This window comes from Pyrgilauda ruficollis, unplaced genomic scaffold (genome assembly GCF_017590135.1).
Source record: "Pyrgilauda ruficollis isolate IOZ18807 unplaced genomic scaffold, ASM1759013v1 scaffold33, whole genome shotgun sequence".
Taxonomy (NCBI): domain Eukaryota; kingdom Metazoa; phylum Chordata; class Aves; order Passeriformes; family Passeridae; genus Pyrgilauda; species Pyrgilauda ruficollis.
In genome coordinates, this window is record NW_024524711.1 from 6,296,921 (window position 1) to 6,316,362 (window position 19,442).

Consider the following 19,442-nt stretch of genomic DNA (forward strand, 5'->3'; position numbering starts at 1 on the left):
TGTGGGTCCCAGTCACACCGCAGCTCAGCTGGATTATCCCGAGGTCCCTTCAACCCCATTTGTTCTGTGATCCTATTATCAGGTAATGGGATCTTTTGCAATCCAAACAGCGCAACATGTGCGTGGTGGGGAAAGACTTGTAAATATTGCATCGTTTCCAATAAAGAGCAAAACAAGTCACAAAACAACTTCTGACAGGCCACAGATGTGCAGACAGACCCATGCCTGAGCTCTGAGATAGGGCAGAGAATCAGAGTGGGTCAGATTGGAGGGGACCACAGCAGGGGATCTGTTCCAACCTCCCAGCTCCAGCAGGGTCATCCCAGAGCACACGGCCCATGGGATTGCATCCAAACGGCTCTGGAGCATCTCCAGTGGGGAAGGCTCCACAGCCTCTCTGGGCAACCTGTTCCAGTGCTCGGTCACTGCTCAGTGAAGATCTCTCTCATGTTCAGGCAGAACTATGTGTTTCTAATTTCCCCGTTACCTCTCGTCCAGCTGCTTGGTACCACGGGGAACAGCCCTGCTCCATCCTCCCCCATTCAAATACCTATATACATGGATGAAAGAAGGTCCATCAGAAAAGAGAGCGGGATGAGCAGCTTTGAGCCGTGAGGTGGGACGGTTCCTTTGGCTTTGGGTTCGTGAGGTAAAGTACTGCTGACCGATCAGCCCAGGCAAGAGCCAGCCCGGCGACTGCCCCTCCCGCGGGCCGACCGCCAGCACCCAGCGCCAAAGGGGCTGCACCCCGAGGTGATTCCCTGAATCCCGGCAGCGGGAACAGCGGGACAGGGCGGGAGGGGACGATGAGCTCGGCTCCCATGGCCCCCCAAGGTGTCCCATTGGCACAGCCCAGCCCGGCGCTCCCCCGCCCCGCCAAGCAATGGAACCTCCCGCGCGCGAGCGGTTTAAATTCGAGCCCCTCCCCGGCAAGTGCCCGGGGGCGTCACGGGCCTCGTCCCTTCCAGCCCCGTTCGCGTTCCGCTCCCGCTGTGCCTCCACCTCCAGCCCCGTTCGCGTTCCGCTCCAGCTGTGCCTCCACCTCCAGCCCCGTTCGGCGCGCGCAGCAGCCTCAGGGCCGGCGGCGGGAGCGGCGGCCCCGGTGCGAGGCCTCGGTCCGCCCGTCTGCAGCCCCGCTGTTCTCGCTCCGCGCTCCCCTGGCCGAGCCTCCACACGCCCCTCCTGCTCTCTGCCTCCCCTCTTGGCCGTGAGCCGAGCCCGGGGCGCGGTACCCGCGACGCCGCTGCGCCCCAGGTGAGGGAGCGGGGGAAGGAGAGAGCGAGCGGGCAGCACTCGCTCCCCCTCCCTCCTCAGCGTCTCCCCGCCGCCGAACCCCGCCGCTCCCTGCTTCAGTTCTCCCGGCGGAGCCAAACAGCCCCTTCCCAAGATGGGCTGCACGCTGAGCGCCGAGGACAAGGCGGCGGTGGAGAGGAGCAAGATGATCGACAGGAACCTGCGGGAGGACGGCGAGAAGGCGGCCAGGGAGGTCAAGCTGCTCCTTTTAGGTAAGGGATGCCATGAGGGGAGGCTCTGCTCCCTTTCCGCTCCTCCCATCCCGCCCCCCGCCCCAAAACGCCTGGCCGCCGCCGTGCGCACGCGCGGCCGCGCCCGCCGCCCTTCCAGGGAGGTCAAGCTGCTCCTTTTAGGTAAGGGATGCCATGAGGGGAGGCTCCTCTTGAAGCAGCCGCTCTCCGAAGCTCCCTCGCTTACCGAGGGGTATAGTTTTCTAGGAACCCTCCGGGCTGTGCGGGGGGCGGTGCTGCCCTCGGACCCCGGGGTACGTGCTCGGGGCCCCTCAGAAGTTGTGGGGTCGCGGGAGGCACTGCAGCCTCTTGGAGCAGGTGGGCGCCTCGGCTGCTTGGAGGATTAGAGGCAGCGCCCCGGGGAGGCGGCGCGGCGTGGGCTGTCCGGGCCCTGACTTCCAGAGGAAAGGGATAACGCCTGAAACTTTTGACCTGGATTCTCTGTTCTTCTGTTGAAAGGAAGGAAAGATTACATTGGGGGGATATTTGCTCTTCATGTTTCTTGTATATTCGAACAACTCCTAAACTGTTGCTACGAGAGTAAAGTATAGAAAAGTGTTAAAAGGCGAAGCACCATTTAACTTTTGGGCGGTTTTGTTTTTTTGTTGTTTTTCTTTAAATTTGTGGAACTTGCTTGTGTTTCTGGGATCTTACAACGGGAAATATCACCTTGATGGAGCTATACATGTGTAATATGATGACTTACAGCGTGTCTTTGTGTGTTTTTCAGTTTTGCTAAAAGTATTTGAAGCTTGCCTTTTTGCGTGTTTTAAGATATCCTTGTGTGTAAAGATAAGGTTATTTTAAAAATTACAAGAAGAAAGGAAGTGAGAATTTTAATTGGAGTACACTTGTTCAGGGCTAAAGCTGCTGTAGCTTGGGGACAGCTGAGGGCTGCAAGATTTGCATTGAATTATGTTGTAGGAAGTTTCGCTGTATATTCTGTATATCTAAGCCAGACTGGATCTAATAGCGAGTTAAAATAGCTGTTGAGTTGCATCTTCCCTCTCAGAGGTGACGTTTCAGGCAAACTTTTTAAATGACGCACAATATCTCACTCCCCTCGACGTTGATTTTGTTCTCCTGTAGGGCTCTATTCACTACAAACGTAGCAGACCACTTAATTAACTTTCCGTTGCTAAATTCTAAGATGGCTCCAGAAAGGGACAAAAGACTGAGCAAATTTTATTGTAGATGAAGAAATGAAACAAACCTAGAATGGGAAAAGCAAAGATCCTAAAATTATTTTCTAGATTTAAAATTTAATTTGTGAGATAAGCCAGAAACAAAAGCTGGAATTGTTCTCCAGGAAATGGAAGTGGTAGCTTATTGGTGGAAACCTAAATCTGTTAGGTTTTGGGCTGGTGCTGTGCCTAGTCCTGAACACCTTTGGAATCCTCATATTGTTGTTTGGAAAGGTTTTCCTGTATGTGATAATAGCAGTACTGCAGATGTTACTGCCTTTTTAAAAAGTGGCAAGGTAACACTTTGTGGCATTTGGCAAGGCATTTGAAATTAATTTTCAATTTTTTGCTGTTCTGTATGGAACTTGTAGTGCTTGTAGTTTGGTACTTGTTTTCCTATTTTTCATCGTAATTCTTGGATACAGATGACATCTGTTTAAAGACGCTTTAAACTTAAGAATGGATTTTGTCACTATTTTAATGCTCTTACGTACCAAGTCCTGTGTTATGAGCTTAAATTTTATAAATTCTGTTTCTAAGGCTGGGAAGCCTTTCTGCTGGGCACTGATGAGATCTAAGGACATGGAACAAATGGTCAAATACGCGTGGGTTCTCAGGGTGTTCTGAGCAGCAGCTCTCTTGGGTTAGCATTTCCCTCTCCCCTGCTAAAAAGAGGTGTGAAGGCTGGCAGCCTGGCTTCTCCTGGGACCAGTGCTGGGATGGTTGTTCAAACAATGATTGCCTAAATGTTTGGTGAACTCTGGATGAGGTTTTGTGCATACACCCATGGATGCATATATGTATTTCACGTGTTTTGGAATGAAAGCTTTATCCCTTCCTCTTCCTTGCAAGTCTGTCAGGTGTCTTGAATGTGATGTGAATGCTTTATCTGGCGGCAAAAGTATTTAAAGTTATTTCCACTAGAATCACTTTCTTCTCACCACTCACTTTCCCAATTGCTTGTGCAGCCCACGTCATAGTTTATCATCTACTCGGTTGTACTCCTCCATCTATTTAAGGGTTTGTTCTGCTAAAAAGATACTGAAATAAAAGGAAAAGTAAAAATTGTGGTCTGCTGCCAGGAAAATGCAATGGTGAGTGGCATCTGAAACACCTTGTTTATATAGAAAAAGGTCACGTAGGTGTGCACCTATTATTATTATTATTGTTATTGACCCATTAAATTTGATTTATTCCAGCATATATAAAAATTTTATTTTTGCATGGTGATTAGAGAATCCTACTGAAGCTTGAGGTAGAATGCTCAATTGAGAGAAGATGTGTTCATAAAATCATTTGATTTCTGGACTGGAAATTAATTTATTCCATCATATGCTTTTCTATTTTTTTTTCTAAAACAGGAAATTGCAGGGATTTAATTGAGAGAGATGTGACATTGCTGTACCTGAACCATCACTGGGAACAATATCACTGATCCATGTTAGATATATGTTTTGTTTTCCTGTCCAGAAATAAATAGACATATTTAATCTGCCCAAAATACTGTTGAACTGGATTGTCTAAGTTGTCATATCTGTAAATTGGTTCATCACTTCATAAAATTTTGAATGCAGGTATTAGGAACAAAAATACTGGATTCTAAGCATTATTCATGTATAGCTGTTTTAATCTTGTAGCTCTATGCACTTCGATGTGCTATCCCAACAGCAGGCAAGCCTTCCCTGGAAAATTTCTGAGAACCATCGTTCTTAGAAGTAAGCTGAATTTGATCTTGTAGTTGGTAAGCCAGATGGAAAATGCTTGTTTATACATGGGGTTTGATGATTTTATCTTCTAAAACCATTACATAAACAAGCTTATTTACTTTAATACTATTTCAATCAATGTGTAACAAATGTGTAACTTAAGTTTCATGAGTGCAGTATAGTATATTGGCCAACACTAAAAGTTCAACATAGAAAAGTATATACTTTTTTGTTAAGCAGTTTATTTGTGACAAATTGACAGTTACTAAACTTCTGTATCCTAATTGAAGTAATATAATCTTTTCTTGTATTTTCTATTTTTTTAACAGATATATACTTAGTGTAAGATTTTTGAAAAGCAGTTTTTATTTTGGCTGGCTTCCAGGCAGAGAAAGTAGTAGATCCAAGTTGTTTTTGTCTTCCATGGTTCCTCGTCTTAACTTTTAATATTCAACAGATAAAAATTCTAGTGAAGCTTGCAAAATGAATGTAATTCTGCTTATGTTGGGAGGTGGTGATTCTGAGTGACCAGTCTGTGGGCTGCATTAATAGACATGTGATCCTGGTCAGGTGTGCATCCTCAAGCACATTTCTGTTGAATTAGCTAGAGCACATAAGACTGAATTTATGCCAACTGCAGGAGAGCAGGCAGTACCTCATTTAGTAGAATGCCTTCTGGTATGAGGTTAAACTCATCAGGTTTTATGAATACATTCAAATTGGCACCATGACTTTATAGGATTAGCACTTTGTCTTTTGAATTATCGCATCCTTCACCTAGCATAGCAAATTTGGTGTTAATGTTCTTCGTATCTTGGATGAAAAGGCAATAGATATGTCCTAAACATTCTTTAGGAGCGGCTCCTGGGATCCAGGAAGTCACAGGCCGTGCGTTTGACAGCTGTCATTGTGTGTCTCCTTTTTGGATAATCACAGTTGTGGATGTAAGTTCAGTGGATACCTTCGTCCTCATGACTAACAGAGCCACTTTTCTGTTCCTGAATAGATCCCTGTGATTCATACTGGAATGTGTGCATGTCATGTTCTTAAAGATAAGTGACATTTAGCAGGCAGTGCTGCATTTGATCTTTTCCATTGCAGCTTCCTGTTCCTTAAGATGGTAACTAGAACAATTCTATTTAATTGTTTTTCTAGGTCTTCACATCTCAGGCATCTTTTTCTGTCTGCTTTTCTTTTGTTCCAGACCTGCATCTTTCTGTCTGCTCAGCCAAACTGATTCCTGCTGCATACTCATCTTTTCAGCAGCATCATCCTTACAGTGCTTGGCAGTACCTGGCTTCTTCCAGACCGCGTTGCACATTGGACTGAAAAAAATACGTTTATGCTGCTTACCATTACTTCTCTTGCCTTTCCTCCAGAATATTCTGTTTCTCCACACTTGCAGATAAGAAATACTTTAGAAGCCTGGACTTAAGAGAGGTCTCAAAAAAGCCTTTTTCTCACAAACAAGTGTGGCACATTTCAGAGTTGTTGACCTTATCTTCATAAATTATGCCAGCCTAGTCTGAAACATTTCTACCAAACTATTTCCTGTCATGCCTTCAGAGACAACTATCTACAGATGCTTACGAAGTTCACCTCTTATTTAAAAGCTGATTTCTGATACCTAAAAAAGTGTTTAATATTAGAGTTTGGTTTTTTGCTTGTTGGTCTTGTCTGTGTTAGTGTGAATGCCCCCCATTCCTGCCTGTCTCCTTAGACTTAGCAGGAGTTCTGAACTAGGAGCTCTCTTGCATTTTAATATGGTACAGTTGGACTCTGCCAATGAGAATGTTACTTATGTGGAGTGACTAGATTCTCATAGTGTAATAATCCTCTTGCTTGTGTGAGAGGAGACTCAGGGATGTGCAGAAAGCATACCCATTTAGTTATGGTTGTGTTTGTACTACTGCAGTGAGAGTTCTTTTATGGTTGCCTCCACCTATTTGAATGTTGGTGTAAAAGTTCACAACATCATAATATCGGTCTTTAATGTGTGTGTAGGCTTCAATACAAATTGTCTTTTGTGATTTCAGGTCTTCTACTGCATTATAATAATTCTTCTTTCTGGAAGTTAATTTATAAAATCACTATATATGATCATATAATGATTTTAGTTCTTTAGCATTCTTAAGACAAAATTTACTTCAGTACCAATTGTTTTAGAAAGGGTTAAAGAGAAACTATGCATTGTGTGCTATCTTGTGATACCAGTAGCAGTGACTTTAATAAAATCACTTGCTTTTATAAAATCTTGATTAAAAAGTCTAGTTATGTATATATAAAAATTAGTTGCATTATACCAGGTATTAAGGATTTTTTTTTTTTTTTATATTTTAACAGTTAGAAAACATTTTAAGCTTGAGAAATGTTTTTTTTTTCAACTTTCCCTTCAAAAACAGTGTAAAGCTGCTGCTGTGTTCTTTCTGAATTGGAGGCCCTAGTAAGGTACTTTCTGATAAGCTGTCCACTCCCAGCAGCAGTGGTACCCCAACACCACTCATACATTTTGTAATAAGCTATGATGTAATTAGTGTTTTACTTTCTTCTACAGCACAGTTTATTGTATCATCATTGTTATATATGACAGTTTATTTTCTTCTTTGTGTTATATTACCAAAGTTGTTGTGGATTTCAGCTAGCCCCCTTTTGTGAAGTTGTTTTTAACTCACATCTGAACTAGACTTTACAGTGCAGCTCCCTGCATGGTTGTGTTGGCACAACTTGAACTTGGGGCTTTGTGTTGTAGTTAGTCTGTAGTGATTTATATACTCATATTGCCAAAGTGGGTTGTTCTTTTGCTGCCACATTTTACCCTTTAGTTGTTTTGGTCCTCTGAGAAGGCATAATTGAGTAGCCAGCATATCCTAAAGTCTGGCTAAATAATTTGGAACCAAGCCATGAGTCTGGCTCAGAGGGCATAAGACTCTGAATTCAGTTTTGCTGTCTAGCTGATGGATGTCTGCAGTGTTTCCTGTAACATGCTATCTGGCAAATGTTGTGGTACAGCAAAACTGGATGTAGAAAATAGTTACTTAAGATGTTCTCTTAAGTGTGAGGGTGGGGGTTTTTTTTGCCGTCGAAACACTGAAATAAAGATCTTAACTGACTTGATAAGTAGCTATTAAAAATTCACGTGTTTTTTTCCCAAGATGTGTATAGGAGAACCTGTATTAATATAAACTCCTGATTCTGAATCTTAGTCATTGTCCAGCTTTTACCTAGGTTTGCTGTTCTATTTCTTCCTCTGGTTTGCTCAATGCCCTACTATTACCTCAGGCATTCCATTCCATTCTGTAAATGGAACTCGGTTGGCTTTACCTGAGAGATTATGTATCCACAAAGTATTGAAGTTGCTAAGGTATATAAAATAGTTGGAAAAACCAGAACTTTGGATTTTTCTCACTCAAAACTTTTCACTCTTAGAAGTACAATTTTTTTTAAGTGGCTTAACTTAGTGACATTTCTGAGTGGAAGGATAACTGAGATTTTGAAATTAGACTATTAGGACAAAAATAAACTGGTTTTGCTGGGACACTTGTATACCAGGACTGTATGCTTCTGCAATAAGAGATCTGAACTCTTCTTAATGCTAAATATTTTGTTCTCCTTGAGCATTAAGTAGGAGCAGACAAGACCAAATAAGATTTCTTGGCAAGGATGGAAAGTAAAGGAGTGATTTTGTAGCCTAATTGCCCATATTTGTGACTGCTTATAGTCCTTTTACAGTGCAGGTGTAAGAAGTATTAGAGTTGGGGATTTGGAAGATGCTTCCCATCGTCGCAGCTTTGCCCTTAGAGCTGTGGAGCCAGTTTCAAGGTCTCTGGAGTTATCTATAGCTTAAAGTATCACCTCGAGTCACAGATACCCATCTGCACCAGTCCTTGATTTGAAAGTGACCTGTAGAGGTTAGATTTTTGACTTGATTTCATTTTGGTTCAATTGCTGACTGCCCCTTCCTTTGAAATACATTTCTGTATTATTTTTTAAAATTACTTTTATTATAATTCTTAATGATCCTAATCATAGGATCTCAGCTATGGGGCTAATTGACATGAAGCAGTTAAGAACCAATTATTTAATAACAGACTTGTTAAATATGTGATAAGCAAGTAAATTGATTTTCTGGCTTTGGTAATTGAAGGGTCATTGATACTTTCAATAAGACCACCTCTGGTATGTTTTGGTAACAACCTGATAATCAAGTTGCTGTGTTGACTTACAGGTGTATGCTTACATGGGTACTCAGTGTTTATATTTACCAATACATGTAAATTTCAATAGTGTATGTCCCTGTAAAATTGATACTGAAATTAGAAAATTGTTTTTGTGAAGCATCTTATTTAAAGGAGTCAACACCATTCATATATACTGTGCTTCAACTTCTGAAATGGACCGGACCTCGTTACTTTTTCAAATATTCTAATTAGAAATGTAGTGTTGCCTTTGTAGTGAGTAATATACTCAGCAAAGGTACCTGATAAAATCGTTAGTGAAATATAATATCTGGGCAACCAGAATGGACAGGAAGTCTTTACAATCATTGCTCTAAGCAGATTGTTTTTATAGAAGTAATCGATGTACTGTAATGAAAATTCCTGTTGAAACTGTGAAGTGGGTTTATAATTAATAGTCTAGAATTTAATATGACCTGTTTCTTGAATTGAAAGTACTGGTGCAATCACATGGCTACCTGTAATCCCATCTTCCTTTTGCAAAGTTAATAAAATAATTTTTTGCATGTGACTTTGGGTTTTTTACATGGACAAAGCTGTTGTAGTTGTTTGAATCATGTTACAAGTTTTTTATTGGTCACTGTTGTAAGGACATTCTGAATCTCCGGGGTTTTTATAGTTTCCGATAAAACTAAAGAGGTTCTTGCCTACTTTCTAAATCTGTACTGGAATGCTGGAAATAAGCAGTGGATGTTGTCTTACAAGCAGTAGAGCTGCTAGAGAAGCTTTGTCTTGCTTAAGATGAGAGTGCTCTTGCAGCATCTGGCTGAATAGCTTTGCCCTCTCCCTGTCACTTTTAAATGTTTAATTCAGTTTGGTTTTGTTTTGTTTTGTTTTTTGCTAGTTGAGTAGTCAAACTGGCTGTCCTGATTAGACTTAGTTTGCTGCTAGAATGGTCAATTCAACTGGTAGTTCATAATGGTCTGATGAGGACCTGACTAAAAGCATAATGAGGAGCAGAGGTATGTGCTGGGTCTAGGCAGAGGCTGGAAATGCAGAGTAGCAGTGGAGGGGAAAATGGATGCAGAATAGGATGCTTTCAATTTCTGTGTCACAGTTCACTGTAGAATTGGATTAGGAATAATGTGAAATTTGCAGGACCTGCAAGGTCCACTTGGTAGACATGTTAAACTCTATTCAAAACCCACTTTTTTAAGACTTCTTTGCTACAATAGGAGATAGAGACAGCCCATGTTAAGGAATGTGCTGATTGCCAGTTAGAGGTAGGAGTTTCTTTTCGTTCCAAATCCGGGGAGCATCAGATCTGTGTTTCTTTATGCTCTTCTGTTTTGTAGGTTGTAGGCTTGACTAGGAAGAATCCTCTTCCACCTAGCACTTCTTGGTGAAGAATGCGAGATGGTAGTGGGCAAGAAGTACAGCTGCCAGCCCAGTGTCCAAACAGCAGAGAAGGGAATGGAGGCAACAGTAAAGTTGTATTAATATTAAAATAGAATACAGAGAATACAGTGTGACTGCAGTATTGGAATTTGCAGTTTTGAAACTTGCTCTTACTGGAGATAAGGGTCTTGCAATAAACAAATTGGGAGTAAACCAGACAATTGTTTTGAGTATTTATAGATTTTATTTAAAGAAGTGTTATTTTGAATCTTGTTGATTTCATGTTTTATACGTTGCTGGACTGAAAATAAGTTGTGAAGTCTCATTGAACTGCTGACTGTATTCTTGATGCATTAAATATCTCTTGAAGCATTTTGAAAGTGGATTTCTCAGCTGTATGCAGATCCTTAAATCTGGTAAACTCTTGGCCAAACCATTATATTCTTTCTAAAGCATATAAATGCTTAAGCATAAAGCTCTTAAATCATTGACATGGATCCCTTCTAATATGCTTTAGGGCTGCAGTGTTAGCTAGCAAAAGCTGTCATCCAATTCCTAGATGAGGGTCTATTTATATTATTTTCTGTATCTGCTGTTCTGGTACATAGCAGCATTTGGGTTTAGGTTAGATCAGCCTTTGATTACATACCTGTTTGAAGCCTAACACCTATTTCTGGAGGTGTCTGTCTTACTCCTTGCTTCTGGGATTATTGGGTGTCTTGGAGGGGGTTGAAATTTTTATGTACTTCAAAGCTGTCTCAGTTTAATATGGGACCAGTTAAATACAAATTCTGTTTAAGCAACAACAAAACTCAAAAAAAGCTGTGTTTTTTTAAGTACTGTTTACCCTACTTCAGGGCAGTTTTGTCTGCAAAATGCATGTGACAAAAAATAAGGTGGACTGTGGTCATGAATTTTCATTCTTGCTTCAGATACAAATAGGAATTATGAAAATGCTTGTATTTAAAAGAAATTGTTCACTGATATCTAGGATCTTTTTACATTTTAATCTGTCACTTAAAGTCCATCCAAGTTGTGGTGGATGGAGTTGATGACATTGAAGTGAATTTAGGTCAACTTATCAATATGCTTATTCTCCTTAGTTTTGTAGATCTTAGTCCTTGAGCTCTAGAGGATGAAAAACTCTTAAGTTAGGTGTGGATGAATATTGAAAATTTACATGAACTGAAGTTTATTGCTTTGTTTCTACAATAATAGGACAGCTTTTAGTGTAATTGAATTTTCCCTGGTATGAACTTTGACGGTACCCATTTATCACATTTGCAGCAAATGCTTTGGTGTTGTGTAACAAGTAGAGCTTTGAATAAAATCAGTTGATATTTATGTGAGAGATCTTTTTCTTGGTTTGCTAGAAATGCACACACAATTTTCTGACTGCCCCAACTCTGCACAGTTACATAGTTATATGGGGTAGCTGGGACAGTAGGTTCTGTCAAAATTGTAGATAAAACAACCGTAGTGTTGTTCTGAATTGGAAGTGGGGCCTGCAATGAAAATACGTTGTTTTTCCAAGTTGTTTTGTTGTATCTCTCTGCCAGAACAGCCTCCATAAAGTATGCCTTTGTTGCAGAGGAGAATTTTTTATAAAAAATTTTTGGTTATGATTAATGTAAGTTTGCTTTGGTATCTCTGAACCTGCCATCTTTGCACACTGTATTTATAGCATGGTGCACTGTAAAAAGCCGTGAAGGCTAACCACACTATGAAGAGCAATGTCAAGGCACTGTGGGTTTTTGGAAGGTTTATTAGATATATATTTGAAAGTCTGGGTGAGGCATGCTCTACTCTGTTGACAGAAATTGATGGTAACTCTCTTGATAGACATTGTAAGAGTCAAGTTCTTTCTGTTGGAGCAGTCAGCATTTATCTCCTAGATTGAGCTCACATACCACAACCACTGAAACTCATGTTCAAGAAGGTCTTTAATCATGTTCTTTCATACCATGATTTTAAAAATTATGTAGTAATTGTTTCTGAGCATACTGCTTTGTATGGAAGAAGAAAGCCACTTGATTTTTTTAAGTAGCAAATTTAATTCTTCAGTTTTGTAGAGCAGATAGTTATTTGCTATATTGAAGTCCCATTCAAAATACTGACAAGTTTTGAAGAGGTTTCCAAGTATTTTAGATGAGAGTAGTGTGGATGCTGGCCTTTGGTACATTTAAGTAGCCAACTGCAAATCTTACCAAGCTGGTGTCAGTATTGACATTTTAGATAAACCTGAAGCCACAAATGTTTATCTGTTGGTGATGTTCCACGTACCTGTCGGTCAGCAAGCATCATTACCAAGTGGTTTTCATCTCCAAAGGTGCATTAGCACCTGTGTTTAATTTCTGGTATAAGTGAGAGGTTTATTTCCAAGCCCTTGATTCTCAGCTTGTCGTGGTCCTGCTGGGTTTGGTACTTCACACAAAGGAAGCTATGCCTCTGTCTTAATTGAAGGAAAAACTACAATGGTACTGTCCCTGTCTGAGGCAATGATACTGGTGTTTAAGAGATCTCCTGTACATTCTGAACAGATACATGTTTTTAAAGTAGTTTCAATTCCAAGGTGCCACATTTCCTTATGAATGTTTTACAAAATTTCTGAAATATGACACTTGGCATTGTACTGGTGCTCTCCTTTAGATTGAGATGACTCCCCAGTACACTTATGATGTTAAATGATGCACATAATGATAAAAGAGTTCCTACTAGGTAGCAGTATCAGGAGCTAGTAATTTAAAACAGCTGAGGAATATAGAAATGTGTTTGAAGAGCTAGGTAGAATTTGTATGCAAAAGCTGCATGCATTTAATTTTGTATGGTACATAAAATTGCACATAATTTCTGCTAGATGTCTCCTTATCACATGATGGAATTCTAAGCAAAAAGAACACTTCATAACACTTTGTCATAAAAAGATATGAAGCACTAATTGAAGATTACAAGTAGCTCAAAACTCAATTCATACTTCTAAAGATGTGAATAGAAATTACCTTAAGGTTTGCAAAATGGAGTCTGTGCCCTTCTTGTTTCACCATAAGATTTATTTTTAGAATTCATTGGGTTCCAGAGGTTATGTTGAACGTAAACCCATATTTTCTCCTTGTTGTTTCAATACTAAACTAATTAACACTGTCTTTATCACTTGCTGTGTTTGCTCTAGTAACGGTCTAAATACCATTTAAGAAACTCAGAGCAGTCTATTAGATATCTAGACCTGAATAAACATACAGGATGCTACCATGAGTTTATACTTGATTGCTTCTTAAGTTGAACTTTATCTTAGCAGTTTTCTTAAATTATGTTTTATGTATAATAGATTGACTATTTTATGGTACACGGTTGATTTCAAACATATAATAAGAGCAATACGAAGACCTAGGAAAGAAATAATTAGTTGTAATTAATTTTTGATTTCTTAGGAAATTAATGAAAGTGACAGTGGTGTATGGGTATAAATGGTATTGCTTCTTTAGGACTAAGCATGCAGCTACTGAAACCTTGAGAATTATCTCAGTTCTTTTATTTGAGTTGATGCCATAATTTTGGAATCTGTCACTTCTCTGGTTTAAATCAGTGACGTAATCTGGAATTCACACTATTACTGCATGGCAAATTTACTGAAATATTTTCTGCCAGATACTAATCATACAGATTCTTAATTCACTGAAAGATTCAAATTCCAGTAGCTGTGGAAATTCCAAGACTAATGCCACCTTAGAAGTAATATCTACCTTTGGTTGACTGTATGAAAACAGTTGGGTAGGGGAAGAGGGACATAAACTGCAAGGGCTGGTAGCTGCCCCAGAATAAATGGTGGTAGAGAATTGTTACTGTTGGGTGACTTCAAAATGGGGGAGGGGACAAAATAAGAAAACCCATTCTGCTCTGCCTGAGTTTCAGAGAATGTTTCATTTGGTTTTCAACCTGTCCAGTGTGTTGTAGCAAAGTTTCCACCGTGGGTTTCTTGTACTAGCATTGATGTATTTTGAGTATAGTAATGCTGATTAGCAGCTTGCATTCTAATTTTAATCTCATGTCTGATGATGTGTCATGGAGTGATAAGTTTTAAGAGATTATACTTCCAAGCTACAAAGCCATGTGATTTTGTAAGAGATTACTGACCCCATAGCAGAAAGAGTAGAAATCACAGGGTATTTAGCTTGTGCTGTGACCAGTGGCAGCTGAGAAACAGGCACAATTCAGCTTGTGCTTTCTGCTGTGAGGTTCAAGTGTCTGACAGAATTGGACAGGAAAGTTGTGGAGTGAGAACTTTACAGTACCTGAATCCAAAAATTTACAAGTCGGTGTATTTTAGTTTAAATTTCATATGTGTCTTTATGCTTAGGTCAGTCTGGTCTAAGTGTCTATTCTACAGGCTGAAAAGCTGGCAAATATCTGTTGAAAGTTTTAAAATAATTGCTCTTGTCCATACTTGAACTCTCTTCTGGTAACATACAAGGCTGTTCTACTTTTTTGTGGGTTCTGTTCTTAGTCTGACTTATTTGGTGTTATTTCAAAGCCAGCCAAATTTTTCTCTTTAGTTTTTTTGTCTAATGCTTAAGTTATTTCAATTTAGTCTGCATTTTTTTCTATGTTAGTATCACGAGATGACCTCTAAGAAGTTTCTTCCAACTTAAGTATTTCATTTCTGTAGAACAGAGCATTTCTATACTTAAATACTATAAAGTGATCCTTTTAGGATATTCCTCTTATTAAACCAAATACTTCAGGACAGGCTCAGCCCAATTTAAGACTGGCTGTCAATGGTTGGTCCATCTTCTCCCCAGCACTACTACTGATGTGGTTACACCTTTCTTCCTCCAACACCACAGAACGAGTGCTGGCACTGACAGGACACAGTGAGCTCAGAGGAACAGAGCTAAGGAATAGAGCAGGCCTGTCAGCATCAATCTAGATTGCTTAATGCCATTTTTAGTGCATGTCAAAGCAAAAGACTTAGTTTTTTATAAACTTGCAAGTTTCTTTATAGAGTAGCAATAGTTCTAAGAATCTGAGTGGCCATGGAAGTACATTAATATAAACAGAAATCAGACACCAGTACGAAAGTCAGTTGTTATTTAGACACCTGAAGCATTTATAAACCAAATAATCTCAAAATAGCTAATTATGCACTTAAACACAAATAGGTGACAAAAGTTTTAAGATTAGCTTTATTAATGAAATTACTACAATATGCTTTGGATTAATATTTTTATTCAAATAATTTGAAGATGTTATAATCCCTGTATTCAACAGCAATTTTGGAGATATTAAGAAATATACTACAGCATTTAATTTACATAACCTCATAAAATGTTCTATTAAAAATTTATCACATTTGACTAACCAAGAATGTCAGTGTCAGGGCTAGTTTCAGTTTAAAAATTTAATTATTTTTGTCATATACTCTGTACTCCATTTTTTGAGTCAGATATGCATGTTTCTCTATGATGCTAGAATTCACACGTGCCAGATACCTACAATTATCATAAAAACATTCTCAGAAACAACCACAAACACCCGTAATACACATAAAGAATAATTAAGTCATTTATTACAGAGTACCTAACATGAGCACTGAGCTCCTGGAAGGTGCATTCCCCTATGTTATTTAATGGAAAACAGAAATGGTTGTGTTTGGTTTGGGTTTTTCCTTTAACTGCACACTGAAATGACTGCAGCATTCCTAATAATCTTTGCAAAGCAGACAGGAAAATTTCACCTTACTCATTGAACCATACTGAAAGGAAATTCATTATTTTTGCACACCTGAATGCAGAACTCTGCCAGCCTTTCTGACAGATATACTTAGTAAAATTACCTCCTTTATCTCAGCATAAATAAGTTGTCCATGCAGCAAAATGAGAACTAACTCTGGTTTAGAAAGTTTTAGACAGAAGCAAGCAGTATTAAATATTACATGTGACAGCTGTGTATAAAATGTCAGAGCTAGCTATACTGTCACAACCAAACACTAGCTAAGTTTAGACAGACTTGATTGAATAATCCTCAAACATCTAGTAAATGATGCTATTTATTGCTTGCTATTTAAGTGTGATACTTGATTTTAAATCACTACTGTCAATAATTTGAACAGTCTTACTGGCTCTGTTACTATTTATTTATAACAAAAATATTATTTAAAATACATGACAGTTCTGCTTAGACTAGAAGAACAGCAGCATGTTATTACTGAATTTAAGAGAGTAATGGGCATATTTTGTGTGTTTACTTTCGAATGGAAATTTAAGTTAATGTTAGGTCATTACATTAATGGAAGTTTTAACAACTGATTAGTCCTTTCTTCCTCTTGCACACTTTGTGTCTTTCATGGGCTCCTCAAAAAGAGGGCAACACAATCTACAAAAATCTAATTTAAAGAATTTTAAAACTTTTGTTCACATAGTTGACTCATGTCACATGTAAGACTCAACTATGAGTTGAGTTATTCAAGTAATAACTTGAATTAAATCTAATACTCTTCTTGCACCTGCTTGCCAGAAAGCAGGTAGATCCTTATGCTTCATTATGCAGACTGCCAAAGTATGGCAGCAAAGCACATCCAACCTAAATTTCACATTATCCCCATAGATTCTACTATAATCTGAAGGATCTTCTACATCAAAGTTTAATACTCAGGCTCTACTTTCCCATGTAATTGTTTCCCAGCTAATATTGTGCTATCAAGAGCAGTATTGACCTGGATCCAGCATGAATTCCCACAGCACTCCATGAATTCAGAGCCAGCACATAAACCCAGGCCTGTGACCAACCCTACTGCACCACCCGCAGCACGGCGACGCTGACGCTCAGCTAAGGAAGAGGGACTAAGCTCGTATTATGATTTTTCTTTCAAGGCCAGCTCTCTACTTTGGAAACAGAAAAAAATCAAAGCATCTTCAGGTTCAAAAAACCCCCCAAATAATAAAAAAAATTCACTTAATAGATCAGTCTCATTTAATCTTCCCCTTGAAGGAACCAAGACAAGCAAAGCTCAAATAAATTTAAGAAACAGCTAAAGTAATATTTGATTCTCCAAGCTGTGAATTGGTCAATTCCAAAAAATAAATTTAAAAACAATGAAAAAGACTGGGTTGCACTCAATCTCAAGGTTCTTTTCCAACCTAAATTATTTTATCACCCTATGACTTATTCCTATGAAATTGTAGCAAACACCATCTTAAATTGAATATTCTTTCAAATGGAGTAAATCTGTGTTTAAAATGAATTGAAGCATTTAATAATTTGATTAAAATTAACAGGTAAGCAAAAATGTTACTTTAAACTACTTAGAATGTCTCATGACTTATTATCCCACACACTGCCTACATAGGAAGCATTCCAGAACTACTAATTCCTGGAACAAATGTTTTATGCACCCGTGTACCACAAGGAAGGGCTGAGATCTTAACAGTAACATTTCTAACTTGTGACACATTTGCTAACTGGTTACTGCAGAAACCAATCAAATACCAAAGTAAAAAGCAAGGCAAACTTCAAGTTCACAGTATCCCTCTTTGGAGAAAATCAACTCTCAAGTACAACTATTTCTAATAGAATAAATGGTCTATCTCATTTACTGGGTTCTGAGGGGGAGAACTGTATACATGCTGACTGCTGGGGATGTTGCCACTGCAGCAGTGGTCAGGGTCAACCCAAAACACCCACACAGCTGTGTGATCACTCTCCTTTCCCTTGGGATAAGGAAAAAAATAGAAGGAAGACAAGAAGATACATGGATCAAGATAATGATGTTTTAATAGGGAAAGCCACGGCTTGCACACACTAGCAGAGCAAAGGGCAGAATTAATTCCTTCCTCCTCACTGGGAGGCAAGTGTTTGGCCACTTCCTGGAAAGCAGGGCCTTGGCATGTGTAATGGTTGTGTGGAAAGAATCACAGAATCGTTTAGTTTGGAAAAAGCTTATAATGTCATTGTGTCCAGCCATTAACTCAGCACTGCCAAGCCCACCACCAAACCATGTCCCCACATTCCAGAGCTAGAGTTTTTAAATACCTCCAGGTATGGTGACTCCACCACTTCCCTGGGCAGCCTGTTTCAGTGCTTAACAATTCCTTTGATAAAGACATTTTTTTTCTAATAGCCAGTCTTAACCTCTCCTGGTGCAACCTGAGGCCATTTACTATTGTCCTATCACTTATTACCTGTGAGAAGAGACTGACCCCACCTGGCTAAATCCTCCTTTAAGGTACTTGTAGAGAGTGTTGAGGTCTCCCCTGAGCCTCCTGTTCTCCAGGCTAAAAAACTCCAGTTCCCTCAGCTTCTCCTTATATGAATTATGTCTCAGACCCTTCACTATAACCAAACACTTCCAAATGTTATAAAAAATAAATGTTCAGACAAACACTGTAATAGCAAATGACTACCCCTCTTCCTCCCTTCCCTGAGTTTTTACTGCTGAGCATGGTATCATGTTGTGTTGAATATCCTTTTGGTTGACTTAGGTCAGCTGTCCTGGCTGTCTCCCCTCTCAAGGTCTTGTCCACACCCAGCCTACTCACTGGGCTGGGAACATTGTGGAAAAGAGGAAATGCCTTGATGCATTTTTCAGCTATAAGAGAACCATCACTTCTCGTACTAACGAGTGTTACCAGCACTGGTTTAGCTACAGACCTGAAGTGCAGCACCATAAGGACTGCTGTGAAGAGAGTTAATTTTTCCCAGACAGACCCAGTGCAGCATCCCGTAATGTGATTAACCTTCATCACCACAAGACCCTACTGTGACTCTTCAGTTTCTTGAGCCCCACAGCTTTCCTAACTCATTAGTCTCAAATCTGATGTGTTGGATGTGTTACTCTGTGCCACATGCAGGACTTCACAATTGCCCTGTGTTCTGAGATTCCTCAGCTCAGTCCTCTAGCATGTTGAGGACCCTCTGAATAGCACCTCTGTTATCTAACACTGGCAACCACTTCCTGGCCTCCAGGGCTCACGTCAGCTGCAGCCTTGATGTCCGTGCATTCTACCTTTGCTTTCAGGTCATTGGTGAAGATGGTAAACTGTGCTAGCCCAGTGTTGTCTCCTGGCCTTCCAGTTAGGTTTTTGAACCATTGACGCAAGCCTCAAGTGTGGCTGTCTAGACAGATTTTCAGACACCCTGAATTTGGTACTTACCCAGCTTGGTACAGGGGCTGCCATGGACAGTGGAATTGGAAGCCTTATTAGAGTCGAAGTAAATTATGTTTGTTAGTAACCTTCACCCCCAAACCCACCTGTTTCCTCATGAAAACTTAGTAAGTGCATTTTGTACTTTGTAAACCTGTGTTGGCACTTCTCAATAACCTTTATTTTGACCAAAATGAGGTCAACTGTCATGCATCAGGTTCTTGCCCTTATTTTGGAGACAAATAAGTACAGCCTTTATCAGTGCCTTTCTGTGGTCAGAGTTTTCTTTTGTTTATATTGGACAATGGGTGATCTCTTT

General features: G+C 39.7%; 1 protein-coding gene across 4 annotated transcripts in view; it reads left to right on the forward strand.

Moving 5' to 3' along the window:
- The first annotated feature begins 1,058 nt into the window (after positions 1-1,058).
- The window catches only part of LOC121357368 (guanine nucleotide-binding protein G(i) subunit alpha-1), a 33,024-nt gene continuing 14,640 nt past the window's right edge, over positions 1,059-19,442 (forward strand). For 3 of the 4 annotated variants that reach the window (XM_041474579.1, XM_041474580.1, XM_041474581.1), the window contains exon 1: positions 1,059-1,505. In XM_041474579.1, the coding sequence (XP_041330513.1) occupies positions 1,388-1,505 (118 nt within the window). In that variant the 5' untranslated portion in view covers positions 1,059-1,387. Of the gene's footprint in view, positions 1,506-1,624; positions 1,647-19,442 lie in introns of those variants that run through there. The other variant, XM_041474582.1, reaches the window with a different exon arrangement.